We start from the raw sequence: 17,188 nt of genomic DNA on the forward strand, positions 1-17,188 counted from the left end.
TCACATCTCTTTTTTCATTTGTATTTTCTTAAGTCTCCTTTTAAGAAGAATAAGGTCCACATACAGAATTCGACCCAAAATAGCAGATGTGCAAATGAATTCTCTGTGCATAGCTCCAGCTAATCGATTGGAGGAAACAAACTGATCTGCACAGGGATAAGAGAATGTTACAGACTACAGGTCTGGAAATCCCCTAGAAATATTAACCAGGGCCTGAGAAACTGTTTGAGATAATTTTGGAATTTCTGTTAGGTTTTTTAGAAAATGAATAACATTTTAAATGCCCTGTAACAATGGAGATAGCCGTGGAAGAGTTTGGACATGCCATGGCTATTATTTCTTCGAAGATAATCTTGATTTAAAATGTCAGAGTTTGAACACGAAATGGTCATCTGAATAGGGTCCATGCAGTGAGAATAATTGCCGAAGCCTAATAGTGTAGCAGCCCCGACCTCTCCCTGTCGAACATTGTTAAATCAGCAATCTGATGAAATTGGTTTGTCTCGTGCTGAGAGCACATTTTTGTGAAGAAGTCTAAACTTTGCACTAGAGCTGAGACTGAAGAGATAAAAATGACAAGCAATAAACTACAAATTTTACTGCACGTCCTATTGCCTAGGAGAGCCAGTCTTGGCCAAGAATTGCTTGTGTCAGGCAGAAGGTATAAAAGGAGAAACATGAACAGTCGAACAGAAAGAGGCAAACTCAACTAGGAAAAGGATTTAATCCAGCCCATGTCCTCAGACAGTTTACAGCTCCAGTATACTGAGCTCTAGAAGTTGAGACATGGCCAATTCATTTTTGTTTCCTTATTACTCATGACTCAATGACCGTTTCATCATTCCAGAGAAAAAAGGTACAATATTGTGCAAGATGTGATGATCAAGGCATAAAGGTAAACTGCCGCTGAACAGAGTCCAGGGGGGTAATTTTAACACCAAAGAACTGGTGGTCTGGGGGTGGGTGGGTAGTCAAAATTGTAGATTTTACCAGCGAGACCTCAACCTGGCTCCAATGCACCCACTTCCGGGTTTAACCCAGGCACGTTTGGATCAGCGCGCATCCAAAACCCGGAAGTCCCGTCCCCACTTAAAGCCCGCGGGCAATTGTTAAAGGAGCAATCCACCTCATTGAAATCGTTGAGGTACTCAATTTTGGTTGATTCTAATTCTGAAACTAATTTAACCTCATCTGCACGGGTTTCCCGAGATTTGTGAATCTTGGCTGGTGAGAGGAGGCGAGAAGGGCCGGATCCATTAGTTAAATGTCTTTATAGTTCTGTTTGTGGGCCAGGAGGAGCAAGAGTGATCCTCCAGGCCCAACAAGCCTACCTGCCATGCTCAGACACCCCCCCCTCACATGTGCGAGACCCCTCCCAATGGTAGACCCCCTGATGGGAGATCACTTCCAATGGGAGACCCCCATGTCCGAGACCCCCCTGATGGGAGACCCCCCAAAGAGAGATCACCCCCGATGGGAGTTCTCCCCAATGTCTGAGACTCGCCCCGAGGGAGATCCTCCGATGGCCGAGACCCCCTGATGGCCAAGAATCCCCTCCCTCTCTCCAACTCTTCTGATGGTTCCCGATCGACTCTTCCGATGACTCCCAATCTCCAACTCTTCCGATGATTCCCGATCGACTCTTCCGATGACTCCCAATCTCCAACTCTTCCGATGATTTCCGATCGACTCTTCCGATGACTCCCAATCTTCAACTCTTCCGATAACTCGATCATCTCCCGCCGCACGATCTTCTCCATGGCACGCCCCCCCTTCCCCGATCTGCACCTCCGACATCAGACACCTCCCCCATGTCCTCCACAGCATCAGACCTCCCCTCCCCCACCCCCGCTGATGTCCTCCAGGGCCCATGATCTCCCTCTCCCCCATCTCTCCGATTTCTGGCTCCTTTCCCCTTCGACAGGCAGCCAGCTTGTCAATGTGGCTGAGAAGCCCGAAAGCAAAAATAATTACCTTTAATTGAGTTGCGATCGTAGATTCCAACGCACTCAACTCACTTCCGGGTATCCCACGTGAGTATCTACCCACCTGCTCGGTTCCCAGCTCCAGGCCAAAATCATGCCCCAAATGTCATATTCATTCTTCCCTGTAATGGTGACATAATGGGTTACCAGAGTAAATACAAATACTTAAATAGAGAGACATAGAGGAGAAAGAAATGGTAAAGAGGGAGAAGGAGAAGAGGAGCAGAGAAATTTAAAATCATAGAGGGTGAATGGGGTGGGGTTGTGTAGTTGGTGACATCTCCTCTCATTATGTGTCCTTGTTGACAAAGCCAGGACGAGCAGGGGTTATAGCCCTTTGCTACAAAAAAAACTCTGCGAGTGGCTCCACATTTTATAGAAGAAGTCTTGCTAGATGTATGCACATTCCAGACATATGGTCCCGTGAATTGTGAACATTGGGTTTCTCTCTGATATCAGGATACGTTTCAGGGCAATGAGAGCATATTAAAGTATTAGCTAAGACAACGGAAGCAGTCCCTGTCCTAGTGAGATACTGAAGGCAGCCACATGACTGGAGCACCCATGACTTGATGGATAAGCTGTAGTATCCTGCCCCAAAAGTCTCACACTAAAGTAATCCCAGATATATACTCGTGATCGCTACTTAACACATTCCAGCCAACATTCTGGAGTGAGCTGAGGATACACCCAGCTCAGCAACATTTGGGCCCTTAAATATAGTAAAGCGATTGAAATTGGGTCTTTTTCAATTGCTTTAAACCCAAAGTTTATCTTTACCATGACACTACATGACACTACAATACCAAAAAAAAGTGCAATTCCATATTTTGGTGTGCCAAATTTTGAATGAAAATCATTCATTAATTATAACACAAAGAAAATCTAATAAGCACATTTGACATAAAGGCAAACAAATACCAGCAGAGTGAGAAAGCCCATGTAATATTCATAGGGATAACCTCAGAACAAAATTCTTTTCCACATGTACCATTAAAAAAATCAGGAACACATCTCTTATCAATTCAATTTAATAATTTTTTTTGGCCTTCTAGTGATCCATTATTTTGTGCCTCCTTTCTCACTCAAGAGCTGCTACGATGATGTCCGTTATGGATACAAACTCAATGGCTTTCACACTGGCTCCATGTACTCAGACCTTCCCAGATATCCATTTGGAGGCATCCAAGCCATTAAAATGTAGGGATTCTATATCCTGTTGTGCAACAATATGTTTGAAGTGTGGCAATCAGGGTAGTGACTATAGCTGCTCTGAGAAGCCTCCATCGCTGAAGTCACTGGCTGCTCCAGGTACAAGAAGAGTTCCAAAATTAGGAGAAAAGTACTTGACTAAACTCTTCCCATTTGGTTTATTTCTGCTTTTCAAATTGGAAATCTGGAGAGTTCTTCATATTGAAAGTACTCCTACTTGGCATTGCTTCTACAAACTCCTTACCTGTTAGGTAGAGGCTTTTCACTGGAGTTGTTGCTCTGATAGAAGCAACAACTTCAGGAGTGAACCTGGTGAGATTCTGGTCCATGCCATAAATCTCTCCACGAGGTGCTGCAAAGTAGTATTGATTAGTGAGCAGGGGTGCAGCTTCAAGGTATTCAATCTAGAATTTTCACACATACACAATAAACAGTTACTTCTCATAATACCATTGACATGATTGTGTTGATTTCCATTGTCAGTCAGCCCTGTTACAATAACATCACATCACAGCTGGTCAGGCTGAAGCACAGATTATGAATATGGGGTAACAGTGTTTGCTCTTTAAAGAAACATTCTCATTTGGGTAATTGTCTTGCAGTAGATTTGTCGATTGACTTGTAAGACCATTTATAATGAGACAGAAATTACTGTCGTCGGGACGCAGTTCCATAATGGCGTCCTCTTTCCCCGCTGGCGAATTGATGGAGTGAGTTCATGAATGTGCACATGCGCACTGAAACCCGGAAATCGTGAACTTGCTCCCATTGGTTCGCCAGCAGTTTCACGGCTGCGAATGAAAGGGGCATGATATGCTACAATCACTCAAATCAATGAACATTCATAAACGTACCCATCTGGAACGAAAATACTTACGCCACCAAAAGGTATGCTGAAAAATACCAGCTCGACATTACTTTCTAAAAGTGCGATGATTGTGAAAAAACTAAAAATTAAATTTTAAAAATGTGGAATGTCATATTACTCTTATTTTAATATCTTTTGATCATTAAAATTTTTTTAAACATTAAAATTTGAAAAATAAATTTTTACTTTTTACTTCTGTCTGTTTCATTTAATGAAACAGACAGAAGTAAAAAGTGAAAATTTTTATTTGCTTGGCTTTTTATAAGAAGATTGTAAAGGAAAATTGATCGGGGTGATGGGCTGCCGATCTAACATTGCCCATTTTACGTCACTGCCAAAAGCTAAAAATACCCCCATGTATCAAATCACTGAGAAAAGTGGTTTTGTACATTTCTATGAACATCTGGTTCTGCTGTGGCAAATCCACACTATTCAAGATCCTAATTTCTCCCTCTTAGTTTTAAAACTAAACATGGAAATGTAGGAACATCCCCCACTGGGGGATATGCTTTTAAACTGTTCCTTTCTTTAAGCTTTGGCAGGGAAATGGGGAACAGCATGAAATAATTCTACCTGTGTGGTAAAATTACAGTTTTAAGCTTATTCTTAAAATTTAACACTTAAAAGAAAACCCATTATTTCTGAGGTCAAGGCTTTGAGCTAATGCACCTTTTCTGTCAGTCCGGCAATAATTCTCCATCAGGATACTGGGAGAGATGGGCTGATGCCAGGAGTAAAATGTAGTCATTGATGGCAATAATACTGCTTACCACCAGTTGGAAAAATTTAGCAATTCCCCACTTCCCCATTCATAAGCAAGGGGAACATTTTCACTTTCCTTCTTACACTGTTACTAGTAAGGGGTTAAAACCTCCTTTTAATTGAGCAATATTACATTTGAAGGACAGAGTTAACTGTGTCCCTTTTCAACATTAAACTAGTCATTGGAAAAGCTTTCAGGACTTTATAACAGGGCTTGTAAAAATAACCAAAAAATTATTGAAGAATGAAACAGGATATGCAAGGTCATAAATAAAGATAATAAAGAGGCCTCCCACGTTCCAATGGTTTCAGCTCACTGCATATAAGAACATAAGAAATAGGAGCAGGAGTATGCCAATCGGCCCCATGAGCCTGCTCCGCCATTCAATAAGATCATGGCTGATCTGATCCTAACCTCAAATCTAAATTCATGTCCAATTTCCTGCCCGCTCCCCGTAACCCCTAATTCCCTTTACTTCTAGGAAACTGTCTATTTCTGTTTTAAATTTATTTAATGATGTGGCTTCCACAGCTTCCTGGGGCAGCAAATTCCACAGACCTACTACCCTCTGAGTGAAGAAGTTTCTCCTCATCTCAGTTTTGAAAGAGCAGCCCCTTATTCTAAGATTATGCCCCCTAGTTCTAGTTTCACCCATCCTTGGGAACATCCTTACCGCATCCACCCGATCAAGCCCCTTCACAATCTTATATGTTTCAATAAGATCGCCTCTCATTCTTCTGAACTCCAATGAGTAGAGTCCCAATCTACTCAACCTCTCCTCATATGTCCGCCCCCTCATCCCCGCAATTAACCGAGCGAACCTTCTTTGTACTGCCTCGAGAGCAAGTATGTCTTTTCTTAAGTATGGACACCAAAACTGTATGCAGTATTCCAGGTGCGGTCTCACCAATACCTTATATAACTGCAGCAATACCTCCCTGTTTTTATATTCTATCCCCCTAGCAATAAAAGCCAACATTCCATTGGCCTTCTTGATCACCTGCTGCACCTGCATACTAACGTTTTGATTTTCTTGCACTGGGACCCCCAGATCCCTTTGTACTGCAGTACTTTCCAGTTTCTCATCATTAAGATAATAACTTGCTCTCCGATTTTTCCTGCCAAAGTGCATAACCTCACATTTTCCAATATTGTATTGCATCTGCCAAATCTCCGCCCACTCACCCAGCCTGTCTATATCCCCTTGTAGGTTTTTTATTTCCTCCTCACTCTCTACTTTCCCTCCCATCTTTGTATCATCTGCAAACTTTGATATGTTATACTCGGTCCCCTCCTCCAAATCGTTAATATAGATTGTAAAGAGTTGGGGACCCAGCACTGACCCCTGCGGAACACCACTGGCTACTGGTTGCCAGTCCGAGAATGAACCATTTATCCCAACTCTCTGCTTCCCGTTAGATAACCAATCCTCCACCCATGCCAGAATATTACCCCCAATCCAGTGATTCTTGATCTTGAGCAATAATCTTTTATGTGGCACCTTGTCGAATGCCTTCTGGAAGTCTAAATACACTACGTCCACTGGTTCCCCTTTATCCACCCTGTACATTATGTCCTCAAAGAACTCAAGCAAATTTGTCAGACATGACTTCCCCTTCGTAAAGCCATGCTGACTTTGTCCTATTAAATTATGTTTATCCAAATGTTCCGCTACTGTCTCCTTAATAATAGACTCCAAAATTTTACCCACCACAGATGTTAGGCTAACTGGTCTATAATTTCCAGCCTTCTGCCTACTACCCTTTTTAAATAAGGGTGTTACATTAGCAGTTTTCCAATCTGCTGGGACCTTTGCCGAGTCCAGAGAATTTTGGAAAATTATTACCAAAGCATCCACAATCCCTACTGCCACTTCCCTCAAGACTCTAGGATGTAAGCCATCAGGTCCAGGGGATTTATCCGCCTTGAGTCCCGTTAATTTACTGAGTACCAATTCCTTAGTGATTTTAATCGTATTCAGCTCCTCCCCCCCTAGAGCCCCCTGTTTGTCCAGTGTTGGGATATTCTTAGTGTCCTCTACTGTAAAGACTGAAACAAAATATTTGTTCAGCATTTTTGCCATCTCCATGTTTCCCACCATTAATTTCCCGGTCTCATCCTCTAAGGGACCTATGTTTGCGTTAGCCACCCTTTTACTTTTTAAAAACTATAGACACTCTTGCTATCTATTTTTATATTTTTTGCTAATTTATTTTCATAATCTATCTTCCCTTTCTTAATCAATCCTTTAGTTACTTTTTGCGGTCTTTTGATGACTTCCCAATCTTCTATCCTCCCACTAAGTTTGGCTACCTTATATGTCCTTGTTTTTAGTCAGATACTATCCTTAATTTCTTTACTTAGCCATGGATGGCTGTCATTTCTTTTACACCCTTTATTCCTCAGTGGAATATTTTTTTTTTGAAAGTTGTAAAATAACTCCTCAAATGAACACCACTGCTCATGTACCGTCTTACCCTTTAATCTATTTTCCCAGTCCACTTTAATCAATTCCACTCTCATACCATCATAGACTCCTTTATTCAAGCTCAGTACGCTTGTTTGAGAACCAACCTTCTCACCCTCTAATTGGATATGGAATGTAACCATGTTATGGTCACTCATTCCAAGGGGATCCTTAACTAGGACATTATTAATTAATCCTGGCTCATTACATAGGACCAGGTCCAAGGTTGCTTGCCCCCTTGTAGGATCAGTTACATACTGCTCAAGAAATCCATCCCTAATACACTCAATAAACTCTTCCTCAAGGCTGCCCTGCCCAATTTGATTTGTTCAGTTAATATGATAGTTAAAATCCCCCATGATTATAGCTGTTCCCTGATTTCATGCCCCAACTATTTCCTGATTAATACTTCTTCCAGCAGAGTTGCAACTATTAGGAGGCCTATATACTACGCCCACTAGTGTTTTTTTCCCCTTATTATTCCTTAACTCTACCCAAGCTGTTTCATTATCCTGATCCTTTGTCCCAATATCATTTCTCTGTATTACAGTGATTCCTTCCTTTATTAACATAGCCACCCCACCTCCCCTTCCTTCCTGCCTGTCCTTCCTGAATGTTAAATACCCTGGCATATTTAATTCCCAGTCGTTGTCACCCTGCAGCCATGTTTCTGTAATGGCCACAAGATCATACCCATACGTAGTTATTTGTGCCATGAACTCGTCCATTTTGTTATGAATGCTACGTGCATTCAGATAAAGAACTTTCAAATATGTTTTGTGACACTTAGTTCCTGCTTTTTCCTTTTTTAACACTTTACCTTTTACTCCATACCTTCTGTCCCTTCCTGACACGCTTTCCTCTGTCTCCCTGCTCAGGTTCCCAACCCCCTGCCACAGCTTTGATGCTGGGTTAATCGCCTTATGCCTTCTAGTTTTTATTTTATCTGTCGTGCCTAAAGTACACTTTCTTTCCGCTGCTCTACGCTTTTCCCTTTCACTTGTTCTTGAACAACTGTTTGTACTATTTGTATTGTAGATTTCCCCTGGGTCTTCCCTTCTCTTGCTGCTCTCAACTTTATTCCCTTCTGACTCCCCGCTCAGGTTCCCATCCCCCTGCCACTCTAGTTTAAACCTTCCCCAACAGCACTAGCAAACACCCCCGCGAGGACATCGGTCCCGGTCCTGCTCGGGTGTAACCTGTCACGCTTGTACAGGTCCCACCTTCCCCAGAACCGGTCCCAATGTCCCAGGAATCTAAATCCCTCCCTCCTACACCATCCCTGCAGCCACACATTCATCCTGTCTATTCTCCTGTTCCTATACTCACTAGCACGTGGCACCGGTAGTAATCCTGAGATCACTACCTTTGAAGTCCTGCTTTTTAATTTATCTCCTAACTCCTTAAATTCACCTTGCAGGACCTCATCCCTTTTTTTACCTATGTCGTTGGTACCAATATGGACCACGACTACTGGCTGTTCACCCTCCCCCTTCAGAATGCCCTGCAGCCGCTCCGTGACATCCTTGACCCTAGCACCAGGGAGGCAACATACCATCCTGGAGTCACATTTGCGGCCGCAGAAACGCCTATCTGTTCCCCTTACAATTGAATCCCCTATCACTATAGCCCTGCCACTCTTCTTCCTCCCCTCCTGTGTAGCAGAGCCACCATTGGTGCTCCGAACCTGGCTCTTGCTGCTTTCCCCTGATAAGCCATCTCCCCCAACAGCATCCAAAGCAGAATATCTGTTTGAGAGGGAGATGGCCCCAGGGGACTCCTGCTCTACCTGCCTAGTCCTTTTACTCTGCCTGGCAGTCACCCATTTCCTTTCTGACTGTGTAATCTTTACCTGGGGTGTGACCACCTCACTGAACGTGCTATCCACAATAGTCTCAGCATCGCGGATGCTCCACAGTGAATCCACCCGCAGCTCCAGCTCCGAAATACGATTCGTTGGTAGCTGCAGCTGGACATACTTCCTGCACACATGGTCGCCAGGGACACTGGTAGTGTCCATGACTTCCCATATAGTGCAGGAGGAGCATATCATGGGTGCGAGCAGTGCTGCCATGACTTGCCTTAGACTCTCAGACTCTCCTCCCGCTCTTGGATTTTATGGTCTTAACTACATAAAAGAGATCTAGTAATGGATGAAGCCGAGTAATAAAGGGAGCAATTAGACAAAAGGAATGCCATTTTCTCCCAATCCTATGTCCCATTGGTCCAAAACAACATAAAAGACTTTGCAATGTAAACAGTCTCTCTCTCACTGCAGTTGAAGAGCTTCCAGGAAGTTCCAACAACTGGAAGAAGAAAAGAACCTCAAGTGCCAAAGAGCTGATCACCCTTCGGGCCTCGATGAATAAAGTCCTTGGTTTAAGGTTGTATATATTACGTGATTTGCCTGATGTTTGTATTAATTGTTAAATTATTAAATAATAATGTTGTGAACTACCAAGTGTATAGCAGGTAGAGTAAGGTCATATGTATGGTTTATTTTTGCTTCCTGCATGCTTATGTGAATTAGAACATCATTAAATAATTACTTTTGATCAACAAAACTAACATGAGTGTGACTTCCTTTGACTGACTGTTATCCAGCTTCAAGAATCACTGGAAATCGTATTTTCCTTACACTAGTGGTAGAATCCATCCTTTTATTGGCCTGTCCTGAATTATTGTACACAACAGGTTTCCACTTCAGTACAAAAGTATTTCCATCGTACTCCAAGTTTCAATCCATATCGGCAATTAGTTTTGAATTACAGTTCCCCAATTTCTTTGTTCCAAGGTCCCCTAATCTTACCCCCATCCATCATTCTTCCTACTTCATTCAAGCCTGGGGTTACAGAATTTTCCATGATTGTCACTAATCTGTGACCTTCTATCTGAAGATGCCCTTGTGAGGGACAGGACTATCCTGCTAGTACATCCTGTCACAGAGATGGAAGGATAAATTCAGCAATTCCATGCTCCCAGCGAAGTGAGTGCAGGTCAGAGATAAGGCTACACTATTGCAGCACTGATTCTCTGAACTACACACCCTTTGAACATGAATCCCTGCTGGGAGTGTTAAATTTGCCCTGCAGTTTCAAACCGCCAGAACTGGTAAAGTTTCCCAAAAGGGGTAGTCAAGTTTGAATATCAGTTGATGGCTGAGATTAAAAAGCCCTCTGGGTGAGAGCCCAATGTTTTACTAGCCTTTAGAATCATAGAAGTTTACAACATGGAAACAGGCCCTTCGGCCCAACGTGTCCATGTCACCCAGTTTATACCACGAAGCTAGTCCCAACTGCCTGCACTTGGCCCATATCCCTCTATACCCATCTTACCCATGTAACTGTCCAAATGCTTCTTAAAAGATAAAATTGTACCCGCCTCTACTACTGCCTCTGGCAGCTCGTTCCAGACACTCACCACCCTTTGAGTGAAAAAATTGCCCCTCTGGACCCTCTTGTATCTCTCCCCTCTCACCTTAAATCTATGCCCCCTCGTTATAGACTCCCCTACCTTTGGGAAAAGATTTTGACTATCTACCTTATCTATGCCCCTCATTATTTTATAGACTTCTATAAGATCACCCCTAAACCTCCTACTCTCCAGGGAAAAAAGTCTCAGTCTATCCAACCTCTCCCTATAAGTCAAACCATCAAGTCCCGGTAGCATCCTAGTAAATCTTTTCTGCACTCTTTCTAGTTTAATAATATCCTTTCTATAATAGGGTGACCAGAACTGTACACAGTATTCCAAGTGTGGCCTTACTAATGTCTTGTACAACTTCAACAAGACATCCCAACTCCTGTATTCAATGTTCTGACCAATGAAACCAAGCATGCTGAATGCCTTCTTCACCACCCTATCCACCTGTGACTCCACTTTCAAGGAGCTATGAACCCATACTCCTAGATCTCTTTGTTCTATAACTCTCCCCAACGCCCTACCATTAACGGAGTAGGTCCTGGCCCGATTCGATCTACCAAAATGCATCACCTCACATTTATCTAAATTAAACTCCATCTGCCATTCATCGGCCCACTGGCCCAATTTATCAAGATCCCGTTGCAATCCTAGATAACCTTCTTCACTGTCCACAATGCCACCAATCTTGGTGTCATCTGCAAACTTACTAACCATGCCTCCTAAATTCTCATCCAAATCATTAATATAAACAACAAATAACAGCGGACCCAGCACCGATCCCTGAGGCACACCGCTGGTCACAGGCCTCCAGTTTGAAAAATAACCCTCTACAACCACCCTCTGTCTTCTGTCGTCAATCCAATTTTGTATCCAATTGGCTACCTCACCTTGGATCCCGTGAGATTTAACCTTATGTAACAACCTACCATGTGGTACCTTGTCAAAGGCTTTGCTAAAGTCCATGTAGACCACGTCTACTGCACAGCCCTCATCTATCTGCTTGGTTACCCCTTCAAAAAACTCAATCAAATTCGTGAGACATGATTTTCCATTCACAAAACCATGCTGACTGTTCCTAATCAGTCCCTGCCTCTCCAAATGCCTATAGATCCTGTCTCTCAGAATACCCTCTAACAACTTACCCACTACAGATGTCAGGCTCACCGGTCTGTAGTTCCCAGGCTTTTCCCTGCCACCCTTCTTAAACAAAGGCACAACATTTGCTACCCTCCAATCTTCAGGCACCTCACCTGTAGCTGTCGATGATTCAAATATCTCTGCTAGGGGACCCGCAATTTCCTCCCTAACCTCCCATAACGTCCTGGGATACATTTCATCAGGTCCCGGAGATTTATCCACCTTGATGCGCGTTAAGACTTCCAGCACCTCCCTCTCTGTAATATGTACACTCCTCAAGGCATCACTATTTATTTCCCCAAGTTCCCTAACATCCATGCCTTTCTCAACCGTAAATACCGATGTGAAATATTCATTCAGGATCTCACCCATCTCTTGTGGTTCCGCACATAGATGACCTTGTTGATCCTTAAGAGGCCCTACTCTCTCCCTAGTTACTCTTTTGCCCTTTATGTATTTGTAGAAGCTCTTTGGATTCTCCTTTGCCTTATCTGCCAAAGCAATCTCATGTCCCCTTTTTGCCCTCCTGATTTCTCTCTTAACTCTACTCCAGCAATCTCTATACTCTTCAAGGGATCCACTTGATCCCAGCTGCCTGTGCATGTCATATGCCTCCTTCTTCTTTTTGACTAGGGCCTCAATCTCCCGAGTCATCCAAGGTTCCCTACTTCTACCAGCCTTGCCCTTCACTTTATAAGGAATGTGCTTACCCTGAACCCTGGTTAACACACTTTTGAAAGCCTCCCACTTACCAGACGTCCCTTTGCCTGCCAACAGTCTCTCCCAATCAACTTCTGAAAGTTCCTGTCTAATACCATCAAAATTGGCCTTTTCCCAATTTAGAATTTTAACTTTTGGGCCAGACCTATCCTTCTCCATAGCTATCTTAAAACTAATGGAATTATGATCACTGGTCCCAAAGTGATCCCTCACTAACACTTCTGTCACCTGCCCTTCCTTATTTCCCAAGAGGTGGTCAAGTTTTGCCCCCTCTCTAGTCGGGCCATCCACATACTGAATGAGAAATTCCTCCTGAATACACTCAACAAATTTCTCTCCATCCAAGCTCCTAATGCTATGGCTGTCCCAGTCAATGTTGGGAAAGTCAAAGTCCCCTACTATTACCACCCTATTTTTCTTGCAGCTGTCTGTAATCTCCTTACATATTTGCTCCTCAATTTCCTGTTGACTATTTGGGGGTCTGTAGTAAAATCCTATCAAAGTGATCTCTCCCTTCTTATTTTTCATCTCTACCCACATAGACTCAGTGGGCGAACCCTCGGATATATCCCCTCTCACTACTGCTGTGATGTTCTCCCTAATCAAGAACGCAACTCCCCCTCCTCTCTTACCTCCTGCTCTATCTTTCCTATAGCATCTGTACCCTGGAACATTGAGCTGCCAGTCCTGCCCCTCCCTTAGCCATGTTTCAGTAATAGCTATAACATCCCAGTCCCATGTACCCATCCATGCCCTGAGTTCATCTGCCTTGCCCATCAGACTTCTTGCATTGAAATAAATGCAGTTTAATCGAGACTTCCCTTGGTCTTTGCCCTGCTTTCTCAGACCATCTGTCCGGTCATGTTTTGTACACGCTCCCTTACTGCCTTTTGTTTCTGTCACCACTTTACTTCCCACTGACTTCCTGCATCGGTTCCCATCCCCCTGCCACATTAGTTTAAACCCTCCCCAACAGCACTAGTCCTGCCCAGATGCAGACCGTCCAATTTGTACTGGTCCCACCTCCCCCAGAACTGGTTCCAATGGCCCAGGAATTTGAATCCCTCCCTCTTGCACCATCTCTCAAGCCACGTATTCATCCTAGCTATCCTGTCATTCCTACTCTGACTAGCCCGTGGCACTGGTAGCAATCCTGAGATTACTACCTTTGAGGTCCTACTTTTTAGTTTAACTCCTAACTCTCTAAATTCAGCTTGTAGGACCTCATCCCGTTTTTTACCTATATCGTTGGTACCTATATGCACCACGACAACTGGCTGTTCACCCTCCCCCTCCAGAATGTCCTGCAGCCGCTCCGAGACATCCCTGACCCTTGCACCAGGGAGGCAACATACCATCCTGGAGTCTCGGTTGTGTCCGCAGAAACGCCTGTCTATTCCCCTTACAATCGAGTCCCCTATCACTATAGCTCTGCCACTCTTTTTCCTGCCCTCCTGTGCAGCAGAGCCAGCCACGGTGCCATGAACCTGGCCGCTGTCACCTTCCCCTGGTGAGCCATCTCCCCCAACAGTATCCAAAACGGTATACCTGTTTGAGAGGGGATGGCCACAGGGGACCCCTGCACTACCTGCCTGCACTTCATACTCTGCCAGGTGGTCACCCATTCACTTCCTGCCTGTACACCCTTTACCTGCGGTGTGACCAACTCACTAAATGTGCTATCCACGAGTTTCTCTGCATCGCGGATGCCCCACAGTGAATCCACCCGCAGCTCCAGCTCCGAGATACGATCGGTCAGTAGCTGCAGGTGGACACACTTCCTGCACACATGGTTGGCAGGGACACTGGTAGTGTCCATGACTTCCCACATCTTGCAGGAGGGGCATATCACGGGTGCGAGGTCTGCTGCCATGACTTGCCTTAGCTTAGTTACCCCTTTTAAATTACATTGAAATTAGAAAATGTTAACTATACTAGGGACCTAGGTTCACTAAAAAAAACACTACCTGCTATAAAACCTGCAGACCTTCCCTTTCTTATTACTTTACTTACAGTAAAATGGTAGAAATTCTCACCTGAACCTACTCACCAATCAGCTGCCTCCCCTGTGCCGCGTCACTTTCTGACTGGTGACGTCACCCCGAACTCTGCCGCTGGTCGTAGAGTGTCAGTCTCAGAGTAAGTCTCGCCTTTTATACCTCCGATCCGATCCGATCCCGCTCCGGTCTCTGGTCTCGGTGATTCTCCCGCTCTCGGGCCTCCCCTTTTATACCTCCGATCCGATCCCGCTCCGGTCTCTGGTCTCGGTGATTCTCCCGCTCTCAGGCCTCGCCTTTTATCCTCCGATCCGATCCCGCTCCGGTCTCTGGTCTCGGTGATTCTCCCGCTCTCGGGCCTCGCCTTTTATACCTCTTATTATCAATTGGCTTACTGTTTAATTACCCCAATTAACCTCCCCCCTTTTAGTTTCCCAGCTCTTAGTTTAAACCAATGCCCAAATTTAGAGAAATTTACTTTTTTCTTCAAATGGTTTGGATCAATCTGTTGCACAGAAAGAAATATTTATAATATCAGTTCAAGGGTTTGGTGTTACTTAATCCTTGAGCTGTGGAAATATATATATGGTCCAGTTTATTAGTTTTCTGACAATAGCCATCTTCAAATCCTCATAATCCACTCCTCTGTTCTTTACGTTTTTTGTCTTTCCATTCCTCAAACCACTTGTAGTGTGTCATGGTCAGAATAGTCATACAGGAGTTTCCTTACAATCAGAAACATGTAAAATTATTCTGCAGATCAGCTTTCTGCAATAGAAGCCTCATAGAGGTGACGTTTTAAATGATGACAATTGCTCTTTCAAATTGGTTTCACAAGAAATGTCAAAGGTTAAAATGACATTAAAGACTGAAGACATCTTTATCTCTGCACATGACAGAAGGATTATCTGAACAAATCAAGCTTTATTTAAAGAGACAATAACCTCTTTTACATAGACAATAAGTAATAACCTTCTCCTGTTGAATTGAAAAATCAATCAAAAATATATCTGATTTTTTTTGATGTTTCTGTGACCTTTTCTCCAATTCTTCTTCTTTCCCTCTTCAGATTGCCTTCCACTAATAAGGGGATGATAAATGAGGCTCTGATTTGCTTCACAATTCCATCACTTGCCTTTCAATCATCACTGGTATGGAGTGTTCACTGTTATTTAAGTGTTTTCATCTAAATTGTTAGTGTGAGACAGTCCCTCACCTTTGAAAGTATGGTCTCAAGCCACCCTCACATACTTCAGAACTGTTTTTTTTTTAAATACAAAGGTAACTAAAGATGAGGGATGCCATTCATCCCATCTAGCTCATCTTTCCACAGGAACCCCCATCAAATATCTGCCCCTTGAATGACTTCAGGGATTTAGCCTCTGTTATCCTATCTTATCGCAAGGGGGTTGGAGTATAAGAACAAGGAGATCTTGCTACAATTATATAGGGCTCTGGTGAGACCACACCTGGAGTACAGTTTTGGTCTCCTTACCTAAGAAAGGATATACTAGCCATAGAGGGGGTGCAAGGAAGGTTCACTAGATTGATTCCTGGGGTTGTCCTATGAGGAGAGATTGAGTAGAATGGGCCTATATTCTCTGGAGTTTAGAAGAATGAGAGGTGATATCATTGAATCGCATAAAATTCTTCAAGGGCTTGACAGGGTAGGTGTTGAGAAGTTGCTTCCCCTGGCTAGAGAATCTAGAACTAGAGGTCTATCAACTCAAGATAAGGGGTTAGCCATTTAGGACTGAGATGAGGAAAAATTTCTTCACTCAGAGGGTTGTGAATCTTTGGAATTCTCTACCTCCTAGTGCTGTGGATGCTCAGTCATTGAGTGTATTCAAGACAAAGATCGATGGATATTTGGACACTAAGGGAATCAAGGGATATGGGGATAGGGCGGGAAAGTGGAGTTGAGGTAGAAGATCAGCCATGATCCTATTGCATGGCGGAGCAGGCTCGAGGGGCCGTATGGCCCACTCCTGCTCCTATTTCTTATGTTCTTATATGCAAGTCCCTTTTGGGTATTAATCACTTTATGTGAAGAAGTGCTTCCTGACATCAGTGCTGAATTTCTCTTTTAACAAATTGTACCTATGTACCCCTTCTCCTGCAGTTAGATTTAACTTGAAATAGTACTAACATTAATTAGCTTTGTTTGGTTGCAGTGAACTCAACTTACATTTGACGGTAGTTGTAGACTGATTTTTGACTCAAGCCAGGAGACCTAAGATCAGATGAGAATTCCTATTGTGACCAGAAGAGTATCTCTCCAAACAAAAGACAGCAAGGACAGTTAATAAAAAATAACATTGGAACTGCTTCAGTAAATTCCTCTCTACTTGATGAAATGGTGTGGTCCATTCTGAAACAAGAAATTCAGCTGTAGATAACACTTGCACCATTTATTCTCCACAGACACTTATCCCTTTAATTCCTTTACCAGCTTTCAGAAAATCTGCAAGTATAATTTTTAGAATATTTGAAATATTATGAAAGGTTGTTCTACTTATTAGCAAATGCTGATAGGAGCAAGTCTGCTCCATGTCTACATTTTCTCTGTTCATTTCACTGGCACTAAATTCCTGATAAGAACCAGGTATTCATTTT

At 43.4% G+C, this 17,188-nt stretch overlaps 1 protein-coding gene across 1 annotated transcript in view; it reads right to left on the reverse strand.

Annotated features, from left to right (window-relative positions):
• Nucleotides 1-17,188, reverse strand: part of si:ch1073-13h15.3 (all-trans-retinol 13,14-reductase) — a 34,655-nt gene continuing 17,467 nt past the window's right edge. The window contains 5 exon segments of the mRNA XM_067969160.1: nucleotides 1-146; nucleotides 3,442-3,601; nucleotides 15,130-15,228; nucleotides 15,230-15,297; nucleotides 16,798-16,943. Of these exon segments, the coding sequence (XP_067825261.1) occupies nucleotides 1-146; nucleotides 3,442-3,601; nucleotides 15,130-15,228; nucleotides 15,230-15,297; nucleotides 16,798-16,943 (619 nt within the window).

The sequence above is a fragment of the Heptranchias perlo genome, chromosome 30, assembly GCF_035084215.1.
Source record: "Heptranchias perlo isolate sHepPer1 chromosome 30, sHepPer1.hap1, whole genome shotgun sequence".
Lineage (NCBI taxonomy): Eukaryota > Metazoa > Chordata > Chondrichthyes > Hexanchiformes > Hexanchidae > Heptranchias > Heptranchias perlo.